At 35.8% G+C, this 13,610-nt stretch overlaps 1 protein-coding gene and 1 pseudogene across 6 annotated transcripts in view; one reads left to right on the forward strand and one right to left on the reverse strand.

Annotated features, from left to right (window-relative positions):
• ZGRF1 (zinc finger GRF-type containing 1) overlaps positions 1-13,610 on the forward strand; it is an 83,868-nt gene that overhangs the window by 19,746 nt on the left and 50,512 nt on the right. For all 6 annotated transcript variants that reach the window (XR_008296187.1, XR_008296188.1, XM_027062777.2 and 3 more), the window contains 3 exons: positions 127-2,401; positions 8,258-8,331; positions 12,307-12,357. Coding sequence is in view for 4 of the 6 variants with exons in the window: in XM_027062777.2 (XP_026918578.1) it covers positions 127-2,401; positions 8,258-8,331; positions 12,307-12,357 (2,400 nt within the window). In the remaining 2 variants the exon portion in view is untranslated. The remainder of the gene's footprint in view (positions 1-126; positions 2,402-8,257; positions 8,332-12,306; positions 12,358-13,610) is intronic.
• On the reverse strand, positions 10,788-11,858 carry LOC106966329 (60S ribosomal protein L5-like; annotated as a pseudogene).

Genomic DNA, 13,610 nt, shown 5'->3' on the forward strand with positions numbered 1-13,610 from the left:
TTATATCTTTATTACTGTACCTGGTAAAACAGACTCCTTTTTTTTCTTTCCTTTTTTTTGAGCCAGTTCATTTTACACTTCCTTTGTAGATAATGGGACAGCTAATAATTGTTTTAATATTTTTAGGGTTTTCAAGGACCACGTCAAGTGCCAAAGAAAATGATGATTACAGAAAATGGTGAATCAACTGCATCACTTGAGGCTAAGAAACCTGGCCCTAATTTTCTTTCTCCCTTGTACAGCACACCTCCTTTGTTTTCTACTGCTGGCAAGAAAGATATAAATAATATGCCAATAGACCCTGAGAACATTGTCACTTACAGGAATAGAGAAGCAAATGGCTTACGTTTTTCTTCAGTTGTCTCTACTCCATCTTTTAAGAGTAACCCAGAAATGCTATGTGAAGAAAATTATTCTTGCTTTCCTGTCTGTTCTGTAAATAAGCATTCAGATTCTTTACTGACCAATGAGGCCATAAAAAAAGATGGTTTGATATCTGACTGTTTGGGAGTTTCACAAAACGTCAGAAGCAAAGCACATATATTAGCTCTTTTGAAGTCCAAGTCAGCTATGTGTAAGGAGCTAAATTCTGGGATTACAGAACATATCCCTCAGATACAACTACAAGGAAGTATAAACATTCCTACTAAACCAAAGTGCATAATTGAACAGAAGGAGTGTGCTGACGTGAAGAGCACAGAAAGTTTACACGACCGGCATCAATCAGAAAAAAACGTGAGAAATAAAAGCCGGTGGGCCATGTATTTATCCTCACAGAGCTCACCTGTACATTCTTCTAGTGAAGATGGAAATAATATAGAAAGGAAACCCAAGGCCCAGGGAGACAATATAGATTTAAATTTGAGAGACCTTTTGGTACAAGAAAAGATACAGTTCTTTGAAACATGTGCTGAAGAGGGTAAAAAGTATAATGAAGACAAGCCAGTAGATGCTAATGATCAATTTTGGGATCAGGAAGTAAAACTGGAAATTCCTTCATTCTGTGAAAGCAACCATATACCAGTTACCTGTAGCAATGTAGAGAATGATGGCTTATTATCCGAGCCTGACATTCAAAAAAATAATAAAATACCTGTTAATGAAAATGACCAGATGTGTCTAAAAGGATCAGTTCTCATTAGAGAAAATACTCAGGAGATAAATATATGTGGAACACCAGAAAAGGAGTACAAACAGCCAGTGTCGTTTCTGCCAGAATCTGAACATCTACAGATTGAATCTTCTAGAAGTAAAAATTCTAGGGTCTCTGATGACTTTACCAGCATGCTTTCTAACAGTAATACTGATAGTGAAAGTCTTAATAGTATTCCCAAACCTATGAGCAATGTAACACAGCCACTTGTGGAGGTGACTTTTAATCTGAACAATTTTGAAACCAGTGACACTGAAGAGGAGTCACAGGAAAACAACAAAATTTCCCAGGATTCAGGGAGTCGTGTAAAGGAAACTTTGGTTAATGACAGTAGTCCAGATGTTCAAAAGAGATGTGAAGATATAAGCTGTACAGAAGTTGGCAGTAAACATTTGTCTCTCTTAACGTCTATTGGGGATAAACCTACAAAGACATTTCCTATTAAAGAGACTCTTCTATCACAATTTTGTGATAAAGCTTATGTGGCTTTTGACACAGGACCTTGGAAAGCTGAAAACGTTAGAAAAGGAACAGAAGAGTACAGTGACACATTAAGCAATTTTGACTCATCCTTAGAATGGACTGATGACGTATATGTAGATAATAATGAAGATGCTAATAAATCTATTCAAAAAGTGAGAATTAACTATGATACTGCTTCACTACTGAGTAAATCTAAAGATGTCAGCTCGAATTTACATATTCCTCATTTAAATATAGTCATTAATCAGACTCCTGAAAATAGCCTATTCTCAGACCAGGAGGAGCCTCAGCCTTTTGTTATGGGAAGTAATGTAGACAAAAATGATGAATGGGTTTCACCATCAACTTCTAGCAGTGATATCAGTATCCAACAATTAAATGTCAATCAGAATCACTCTGAAGAATGTGTTGCACTTGATAAATCAAATACCCAAGTTTCTAATTCTTTGTTTTACCCTCTGGGAAAAAAGCGTCCAATTTCCAAAGACACAGAAGCGTGTATTCCTGAACCTGAAGATTTGGGAAGGATTAGAAGTTTAGACCATGACCATATTGATGTGGAAACTGTTGGAGAAAGCAAACAATACTGGAATATTCCTAGAAATCCTTCAGAACTCTCTGGATTAGTAAATAACATTTCCCTTTTAAAGTCATTGTCTGAACATAGTACGGCTTTAGAAGGCTTGGAAATATTGAAAAAGAAAAATACAACCTTTAAGCAACAAGGAACTCTGCAGACATGTGAGCTAGACAGCAATCCTGAAGGTTAGATTGGTGTGTTTGTTTTGGATTGTTCTCTGTATAACTGTAAGGATGAAAAGTATTTGCTTTGGAGGCTACGTTAAAGAATTACATGGTATTGGTGCATCTGGGTGGCTCAGTCGGTTGAGTGTCCAACTCTTGATTTTGGCTCAGGTCGTGATCTCATGGTTCGTGGTTTCGAGTCCTGCTTTGGGCTCCATGCTAATAGTGCAGGGCCTGTTTGGGATTCTCTGTCTCTCTCCCTCTCTGCTCATTGTCTCTCTCTCTCTCTCTCTCTCTCAAAATAAATAAACTTAAGAATTACATAGTATTTAAATAGGTAATACATGTACTTGGTAAAATCAGTTCTAATAGATAATCTAGTAAGTTCTGCAGTCCCTCAGTCCAATCCTCAGAATTAGCCACAGTTTCCTTCCAGGATATCCTTCTGCAAATGTTTTATGCATATATAAACATATATAGGCATATATAAGCAATATGTGTGTGAATATCCATTCCTGTCTTACATTTTTAGATGTGTGCTAGAAGATGCTTTTTCTTTTTTTTTTTTGAGAGAGAGAGAGCGCAAGTGAGCAAGGGGCAGAGAGACAGAGAGGGGGAGAGAGAAGTGGGGCTCACACTCACCCGAAGCAGGGCTCGAGTTAATGAACCCTAAGATCATGACCTGATCTGAAGTCAGAGGTTCATCTGACTGAGCCACCCAGACACCCTGCTGGAAGATACTTTTAAAAAATAATCATGAGTTCATATTGATATCTCTAATTCCAGTTCTAAACCACAGGGTTCTTCCTGTCCTTCCATTTCATGATTATATTTCTTTACTTCTAAAATGAGAAGGGGCCCTGGTTCCCAACAACATCCGTATATTTACTTCTTCAATTCTACATACAATACACATAAAATAGCTTCCAACTTGTTATACTAGTATCACTACTAGCAAAAAAACCTTTACAAGTTTGTGAAGTTCACAAATCCTTTGATTTTTTTTTTGTTTTTTTGGTTTTTTTGGTTTTTTTTTTTAGAATGTATCCTGGGAATATAGAGTTGGAGTATTATGTTCAAAAGTTACTTGGGTTACTTTTCTTTACTGTGATTGTAGTATCATTTGATGTAAATATAGTTAAGTTTATTGTTTATATTTCAGTATGAGGGGTTTTTTGTGCAACCTTGTTGATTTATTTTTATTTCTGACTATGTAAAATATGAACCTAGTTAAGAGTCAAAGCTGTATAAAAACATAAATTCATATGCCTTCCTTAAGCCTTTTATCCTGTTCTTACTCACCTGCTATATGTAACCAATATATCATACCTGTGTTTCTTTTTTGCAAAAATAAACAGCTCTATGTTTAAATTCTTGTCCCCCCCCCCCCCCCCCCCGCCCCGACACACACATATTCAACAAAAGACAGTAAAGTCTGTATATTCTTTAGCACCTACTTTTCACTTAATATATTCTGGAAATCACTTCATATCAATTCATAGGACACATCCTCATTTTATTTGTTTATATCTGTGTAATACTCCGCTGTGTGGATAAACCATCATTTATGCAACCTGTCTCCAATACTTTGCTATTACAAATAATGTGACAATACATAACCGTGTGTGTGTGTGTGTGTGTGTTGCATATTGTTTGAGGTGTGTCTTCAGGGCAAATTCCCAGTAGGTTTGCTGCGTAAATGCGTGACTTTATTAGATACTTCAAAATTCCCTCCATTTCGTAGCCCTGTCAGTAATGTTTGAGAGTGCTTGTTTCTCTAGTCTTGCCAATATAGTGTGTTACCAAGCTTTTGAATTTTGCTAATCTAATAGATGAGAAATGGCATTCAGTATACTTAAATTTGCATTTCTCTTACTACAAGTGAAATTGAGCATCTTTTCATATGTTTAAGTATCATTTATATATCTTTTTTTCATGAATTTTCTTACCCTTTTGTCCAGATTTTAATGGGTGTTGTTCTTTTTATTCTCATTGATTTGTAAGGGTTCTTTATATATTAGAGATACTAGCCTCTTATCTATGATATATGTTGCAGATATTTTCTTTCAGTATAGTATTGGTCTTCTGACTTTGCTTATGGTATGTTGCCAACAGCAACATTTTTTTTAAAGAAAAACTATTATAGAACATATTAGTAAATATAGCAAATATTATATACATATGAATGTGAATGAACAATGTACTTTATGATACTCAAAGAGAAGTTAAAATTGAATTCTTATTTGAATATCTCAAGGATTCCTGAGAAAAATAGGAATAAATTATTATATGTACTGATATGTTTCTTTAAGTTTGTTTGTTTATTTATTTATTTGAGTGAGAGAAAGGGGTAGAGAAAGCACAAGTATGGGAGGAACAGAAAGAGAAGGAGAATCCCAAGCAGGGGCTCGAACTCACAAACTGTGAGATCATGACTTGAGCCAAAACCAGGAGTTGGCCGGCTTAACCAACTCAGCCACCCAGGCACCCCTGATATGTTTCTTTAAAATGTAGTTGTTTGCAATAGCCAAATTGTGGAAAAAGCCTAAATGTCCATCAACTGATGAGTGGATAAAGAAATTGTGGTTTATATACACGATGGAATACTACTTGGCAATGAGAAAGAATGAAATATGGCCTTTTGTAGAAACGTAGATGTAACTGGAGAGTGTTATGCTAAGTGAAATAAGTTGTACAGAGAAAGACAGATACCATATGTTTTTACTCATGTGGATCCTGAGAAACTTAACAGAAGACCATGGGGGAGGGGAATGGGAAAAAAAGTTGGAGAGGGAGGGAGACAAACCATAAGAGACTCTTAAAAACTGAGAATAGGGGCGCCTGGGTGGCTCAGTCGGTTAAGCGGCCAACTTTGGCTCAGGTCATGATCTCGCGGTCCATGAGTTCGAGCCCCGCGTCGGGCTCTGTGCTGACAGCTCAGAGCCTGGAGCCTGTTTTAGATTCTGTGTCTCCCTCTCTCTGACCTTCCCCTGTTCATGCTCTGTCTCTGCCTGTCTCAAAAATAAATTTTAAAAAACGTTAAAAAAATTTAAAAACTATAAAAAAAAAAGAATAAACAGGGTTGATGGGGGTGGAAGGGAGGAGAAAGTGGGTGATGGGCATTGAGGAGGGCACCTGTTGGGATGAGCACTGGGTGTTGTATGGAAACCAATTTGACAATAAATTTCATATTAAAAAATAAATAAAGTTAAAATTTAATTTAATTTAAAAAATGTAGTTGTTTGATGGCAGTTGATAGTTTGTTTTCTAAAAATTAAAAAGAAAGAAGAAATTTTAATGAAAAATAAGTAGGGGTAAATATGATTATGTAATATCATATAAGGATGTAAATCCCTAGTATGAAGACTTGAGAATTATAGAATTTAGTTTTAAGAAATCTTTTTTCTCATCAAGTTAAAAAGAGGATTTCAGTTGATTCTTCTTATTTGTGGTAGTTATATTCTATAAAATCAACATAAACACTGAATTAGTGAAAAATGAGTCATTGCTTTTAGGGGTAGATTCCTTCAAGCCTCTGGTCAAAGCATTTTCATCAACTGATCAAAATCTTGTTTTTATCTGTGTTTCCATTTGAAGACAATATATATTGTTGATCCATTAACATTGAATTTGTAGTGAACAGCACTATGACTAATGTCTGAAAGAAACCTCTGTCTAGGGGCGCCTGGATGGCTCAGTTGGTTAAGCGTCCAAATCTTGGTTTTCGGCTCAGGTCATAATCTCAGTTTGTGAGTTGGAGCCACACATCAGGCTCTGTGCTGACAGTGCAGAACCTGCTTGGGATTCTCTCTCTCTCTCTCTCTCTCTCTCTCTCTCCCTCTCTCTCTCTCCCCCTTTCTTTCTGCCCCTCCCCTGCTTGCACTCTCTCTCTGTCTCTCTCAAAATAAATAAATAAACTTAAAAAAGAAAAAAGAAACTCATTTAACATATGTTCTCTCTGTAAGGGACATCACAGCCTTCTTGCACTTAGCAACACTAGACAGCACTATGCTTAGGGAACATTTTAAATAGCACAGTCCCTTACAAAAAGCCCCCAAATACAAAAACATGGGCTAAGTAGATGACAAAAAGGATACTTGTTTATAGTATGAGAGCTCAAGAAGGCAGAGTGTTGCCTTGTTCTACCTCAGCTGGGAATGTATATGTCGGGCAACTTATTTTTTGTAGTTCTGTATGTCTACAAACGACCTCAAAAACAGGGTATTGATTTGGGGTTTCTGAATAAATTTTAGTGCGTAGGTAAGATCTGTAAGGAAGATTAACTGTATTTGTTTTCTGATATAAATGTATTTCTTCAAAAAGAAATGTTGGTTTTCTTAAGACAATCTGAGAAAATTAATACAGAATTAGAGATGAGTCAGTTTTACCACCAATTTAGGATGTGTGAATGTGTTTAAAAAAATTTTTTTCTTCAGTAGGTTAAAGTTTTTATGAGATAATTAAGAATAACTTTGAAATGTTAATTTAGAATTTTATTCTTGAGTGAAGGCAATCAAGGAAAACACACCAATTTTCATGCAGTGCATGAAAATCTTTTTAAAAATAGCATCAAGTTCCAAGATCCACTTATTTTTATTTCATTTAATGTATTCTGAATTTTAACAGGAAAATAATGAAACCATAAATAACAATCGACTAAAAAGTTATAGTCTTGGTGACTTTAGAAGGAATTGAAATGATTGAATATGCACTTTTCTTTAAGAAAAAAAAAATCCTATTTTGAAGCAAGGTAGGATGGCCTGGCCACCATGTCTTTTGTATTCAGTAGACTTGTCAACTTCTCTGTCTCAAGAGTCTTTTTACTTGTGCCTTTGGTCTCAACACCTTTACCCCTGGCATAGCTGGTGGCCTTTTCTTATATTCAGATCTCAACTTAAGTGTCACTTCCCACAAGAGAGCTTTCCAGTCATCGTATCTACATTAGTCTGTCATATCAACCTTTATGATGCCCTTTTGTATCATAATCTGAATTTATGCGGTTTGTTTATTCTGTGGCTCTCCCTTTTCAAGGGACTGCTGTTTTCCCAGTGTCTGGCATAATACACTTTGGAAATAATTGAAGGTTTTTTTTCTCAAACCATAGTCAAATGGGTTTAAAATAGACCCAGAAATAGCATGAAGTTCTTCTTTTCTTTTCCGTGTTTGCACATAGCAGCTGTATAGGGTGGTCTTGGCTTTCTTCTAACAGTTAATGTTTCATTTTTAGAATTTTTAGTATAGATTATTAGCTGTTTACTCAGTTTTTCAATTAGTTTGACGAAAGGAAGCATTTCTAGTACTGACTTAGAACATAGCCAAAAAAAATCTTATTTAAAAATTTTTATCATGAAAATGTTTGAACATACAGAGAATAGACAATGAATCCTCAGATATCCAAAATCCATATTCAACAATTATCAAGACTACCTTATCTTCAAATTTAAGTTGTATTCCTTGTTTCATTCAGTTTTAGGTGGTTTTTTAAAGATTTTATTGTTATTATTTTAAATGTTTATTTTGAGAGAGCGTACACAGACTCGTGCAAGTGGGAGTTGGGGGGAGGCAGAGAGAAGGAGAGAGAGAATCTTAAGCAGGCTCTGTGCTGTCAGCATGGAGGCTTGATCTCTCATGAGATCATGACCTGGGCTGAAATCAAGCATCAGATACTTAACCGACTGAGCCACCCAGGTACCCCCAAAGATTTTATTATTTTTAAGTAGTATCTATACCCAGTGTGGGGTTGAACCTACAACCCCGACATCAAGAGTTGTCATCATCAACTGGGTCAGCCAGGTGCCCCTAGAAATAAGTTTTTAAAAAGTTTAAAACACTACTATATGTATGATGAATAAAATAATTTCATTTTATCTATTATAGCTAGGAAACCATTGACTGAAGTAGTTTCACAAACTTTACCAAAGTTTCCTCATCTGAACCAGGATTCTCAACAGGTACGTCTTTTTTTTTTTTTTTCCTATCAGCATATTCTTATATTTTGATATAGAATGTTGTCATTAGTAATGAAATTACAGTAATATAAAGGGTTCCAAGCTATCTTGCTTCATGACTCTCCCACACCTTGTATCAGAATATTTTTCATTATATCCCTTGGCTAAAAGGAAAAAAGAAAAGCCAAACCTGGCAGTTCCATTTATTAAGTTGTTAGTAGTATTAAACAACATAGTAAGTATTATGTCCTAGTAATTTAGTGAGCTTTTTATTTTTTCCATTTTCATTGATATAAAATATAACATTGTGATCAGTTTAAGGTGTACAACATAATGATTTGATATATGTATAGTGAAATGATTACTGTAAACATTTTATTTATTTTTAATTTTTAGTTTATTTAATTTACATACAAGTTAGTTAGCATATGGAGCAACAATGATTTCAGGAATAGATTACTTAATGCCCTTTGCCCTTTTAAACCATCCCCCCCCCAACCCCTCCAGCAACTCTCTGTTCTCTATATTTAAGTCTTTTAGTTTTGCCCCCCTCCCTGTTTTTATATTATTTTTGTTTCCCTTCCCTTATGTTCATCTGTTTTCTATCTTAAATTCCTCATATGAGTGAAGTCATATGATATTTGCCTTTCTCTGACTACTTTCACTTAGCATAATATCCTCCAGTTCCATCCATGTAGTTGCACATGGCAAGATTTCATTCTTTTTGATTGCTAAGTAATACCCCATTGTATATATATATATATATACCACATCTTTATCCATTTATCCGTCAGTGGACATTGGGCTCTTTCCATACTTTGGCTATTGTCAATAGCACTGTTGTAAACTTTGGGGTGCATGTGCCCCTTCAAAACAGCTCACCTGTATCCCTTGGATAAATACCTAGTAGTGCAATTGCTGGGTTGTAGGGTAGTTCTATTCTTAATTTTTTTTTAAATTTTTTTTTTCAACATTTATTTATTTTTGGGACAGAGAGAGACAGAGCATGAACGGGGGAGGGGCAGAGAGAGAGGGAGACACAATCGGAAACAGGCTCCAGGCTCTCAGCCATCAGCCCAGAGCCTGACGCGGGGCTCGAACTCCCGGACCGCGAGATCGTGACCTGGCTGAAGTCGGATGCTTAACCGACTGCGCCACCCAGGCGCCCCAGTATTCTTAATTTTTTGAGGAACCTCCATATTGTTTTCCAGAGTGGCTGCACCAGCTTGCATTGCCACCAGCAGTGCAAAAGAGATCCTCTTTCTCTGCATCCCCGCCAACATCTGTTGTTGCCTGAGGTGTTCATGTTAGCCGTTCTGACAGGTGTAAGGTGGTATCTCATTGTGGTTTTGATTTGTATTTCCCCAATGATGAGTGATGTTGAGCATTTTTTCATGTGTCGGTTGGCCATCTAGATGTCTTCTTTGGAGAAATATGTATTCATGTCTTTTGCCCATTTCTTCACTGGATTATTTGTTTTTTGGGTGTTGAGTTTGATAAGTTCTATACAGATTTTGGATACTAACCCTTTATCTGATATGTCATTTGCAAATATCTTCTCCCATTCTGTCAGTTGCCTTTTAGTTTTGCTGATTGCTTCCTTCGCTGTGTAGAGCTTTTTATTTTGATGAGGTCCCAAGAGTTCATTTTTGCTTTTGTTTCCCTTGCCTCTAGAGATGTGTTAAGTAAGAAGTTGCTGTAAGCATTTTATTTTTAAACACAATCACTGATAGAATGTATGCATTTGTTGGGCACTGCTCAGCTTCTCAAACCTTAGAATAATTAGTTCACGTTGTTTTTCTCATGGTAATTGATTTTTTTTTTATCATAGCAATTTCTGAAAACTCAGCTTTACAAGGTGCCATTGAGAGAAATGACATAAGATCTGTTGTTGAAATAGAACTACCTTGAGTTAGTAGTTCATTCAATAGAGGTCAAATGACACTGTATTTCCCTTAAATTTAAAATATCTTATGGAGCCCATGTTGAGTTTCCTGTGGCACCCCAAAGTACCTTGAACAGTTTGGGAACCATTGTAGTAATATAAAAATAATAGTACTAATTAGATACATTGAAATTCTAGAATAAAATTAATTTATTAGAATAAATCTAAATTCTTGTTTCTCAGTGGGGATACTATTAGCATATTTGGAGGGATAATTCATATGACACTTTTTCGAGAAGATATATTTAAAAGAAAAGAAAGTGAAATGTTTCATTTGCCCCACTTTGTATCTTACTGTTTTCCATGTTACTGTTTTTTTTTTTTAATAATCTTGATGTTTTCTCTTTTTTAATTATAGAATAAAGTGAAGAAAAAATAAAACAACCTACTGAGAGATAATTATTATTAGTGTTTCCAGGATTTTTTGGCCTATTTTTAAAAATATGGTTAGCTTGATGTGTGCAAATAGTTTTATATCTTATCCCCTTAATGTATTTCTCACATCATTAAAACACTTATTAAATATATCTTTTATTAATTTATTTTATTTTTTTAGCTGCTTGGTGAATAGGTTTATTATTATCTTTAATCTGAAAAATCTTCAAAGAAAATAATGGTTTGGTTTATTAGCTCTCAGCAGCCGATCCTGCGCTTTAAGGAAGCTGCCTTCTTCTCAGCTACTCGATCTTTCTTCTGGGCAAGAGACATTTTGGAATGGTTCCACCTTTTCTTTTTAACTTCTTTCTTAGGCTTCTCTCAAAGATTGGATTCTCTTGTACAGCAGCATGAGCTTTCTTATACATCTCCATCATGCCTGGAGTTACATTGTTCTTTATTAAGAGAATTGTTTCTTGTAAGCATCTTAGTCTCCTTCCATTAGTGACACATATAATCTGCAGCATTCTGACCCAGGATGTGCTTCTGATGTATTTCTGCATTGAATTCCTTGCTTTCCCAATCATAACCAAGGAATCTTTTGGTACTATGAGGGGTAGAGGAACCTCCATCCACAAGTCCCTTGAGGGCCTCCCAAACTTCATTTTCAGTAGGGGTTCTGGCAAGCCCTGCATCCAAATAGCAGACGAAGGTACCAGATTGACCATCAGTGCTTTCCACGTTGTATTCATCTTGTCACCTCCACTTGGCCTTCATAGACTTTTGTCCATGCCAAACCTACTGAGAAGCCTGTGGACCAGCAGCATGCCAGTACACTATGCTGCAGCATGATTTGTCAGGCCAACCTTCACACCATACTTTGGGAGTTCATGCCCATGAGCTGCACAAACTAGTGTTATCTCCTTTAGGGGCATTAGCAATCTGACAAATGAGATCTCTGTTTGTTACACAAATTACCATCCTGTATTAAGGTGTGTTGTACTTATTTTTATCCTGAATCGCCGAGCATTTCAAAGCATTGTAATCAGTTTTGTGCTCTTGTCTTCTAAATTTCACTTGGTATCTCTTGAAATCAGTCTTATTCTTGACAACTTTAATAAACCCCATGCTGCGGAACAGAGTTTGGCATTGGTGGCTTGCTACTGGGTACTGACCAGCAGTTAAATATATCTTTTAGAGGTTACTTACTATTCCGTCCTATGGATATCCTGTGCTTTGGACAAGCAGTGCCCTATTTTGAACATTTAGGTTATTTCCAGCATTTTGCTAGGATAAATAAAATATTAGTAAATGTTTTTGCACATGAATCATTGCTTACATTTAAGTTATTTCCTTAGATGTGAGTCCCAGAAGTGGAACTGATAGCTTGAAAGGCTAAGAACAATTTTCTTGATATATATTGTCAAATTTAAAAGTCTTACTGTTTTACAATATGAATATTTATTTCACTCTACATTCACCAGTAGTAAGATATTTTCAATTCTTGCTAAGTAAAATAGTGTTTCATTAACATTTTTTACTTCCTTGATTATTAGTGATGGTGTTCTTTTATTTCTTATGTCTAATTGAAATTTATGTATTTTTTGTAACTTACTACTACCTTTTAGTTGTTCTTATATTAATATTCTGTTCCTAAGATTATAAAAGAAAATGAAGTCAAACCAAGTGGACCACTTCAGTCTTTGCAGGTATGTTCATTTTGAAACTATAAAGTAGCCAAAAATTATAGTTGTGTATATAGGTATGGCATATAATTTTATGTTTGTATTTTACATTGTCAGTTTTCAGTCTCATGTATCTTATTTTTTATTTTTTAATTAATTAATTTATTTTTGAGAGAGAGAGAGAGACAGTATGTGTGTAAGTAGGAGAGGGGCACAGAGAGAGGAAGAGAGAGAGAATCTTAAGGTCATGATCGTGAGACCATGACCTGAGCCAAAATCAAAAGTCAGATGCTTAACGCCTGAGCTACCCAGGCACCACTAGTTTTCAATCTCATTTATAATTAGTTGCTCCTTTATACTTACTTAGATGATCCTGCTATCTTTTGTACCAATGCCTGTGTGGTCAATGCAATTTGGTTATATAACAAATCTTTTATTATAAAACTAAGTCTGTAAACTTTGTAAGCATTACTTAATCCAAGAATTGTCATTGACAATTACAGCTGCACCTGCAACTCCTTTGCCTAAAAGAGAACAAAACATAACAAATAAAATTCATATTGTGGTGGCTCAATCATTTTTCACACTTTATGTATATAATAAGAGCAAATGTATAAAATCAAAATTAGCAACTGCATAATTTAGCTTATAAATGGTCACTTTTTTTTTTTAATATTTATTTATTTTTGAGACAGGGAGAGACAGCATGAACGGGGGAGGGTCAGAGAGAGAGGGAGACACAGAATCTGAAACAGGCTCCAGGCTCTGAGCTGTCAGTACAGAGCCTGACGCGGGGCTCAAACTCACAGACCGCGAGATCATGACCTGAGCCGAAGTCGGACGCTTAACCGACTGAGCCACCCAGGCACCCCTCTTTTTTTTTTTTTTAAGTTCATTTATTTCGAAAGAGAAAGAGAGTGGGTGCACCATGCACAGGAACAGGGGAGGGACAGAGAGAGAGAATCCAAAGCAGGAACCACGCTACTGGTGTGAACTCACGAAGCATGAGGTCATGACCTGAGCTAAAAGAAACTAAGAGTGGGACGCTTAACTGACTGAGCCACCCAGGGCCATATATGATCATATTCTTAATGCTTTCTTTCACTTGAAAAATTAGGATTTAATGCTTTCAAGAACAGTTATCACAAAGTATAAACTGCAAATAAACAATATCACTGTTTTTTCCTCCAGAATGAGTTTCCTCTTAAAACAAGTATTACATGTTTTGGGACACCTGGGTGGCTCAGTTAGTTAAGCATGTAACTCTTGGTATTGGC

The sequence above is a fragment of the Acinonyx jubatus genome, chromosome B1 (genome assembly GCF_027475565.1).
Source record: "Acinonyx jubatus isolate Ajub_Pintada_27869175 chromosome B1, VMU_Ajub_asm_v1.0, whole genome shotgun sequence".
Taxonomy (NCBI): Eukaryota; Metazoa; Chordata; class Mammalia; order Carnivora; family Felidae; genus Acinonyx; species Acinonyx jubatus.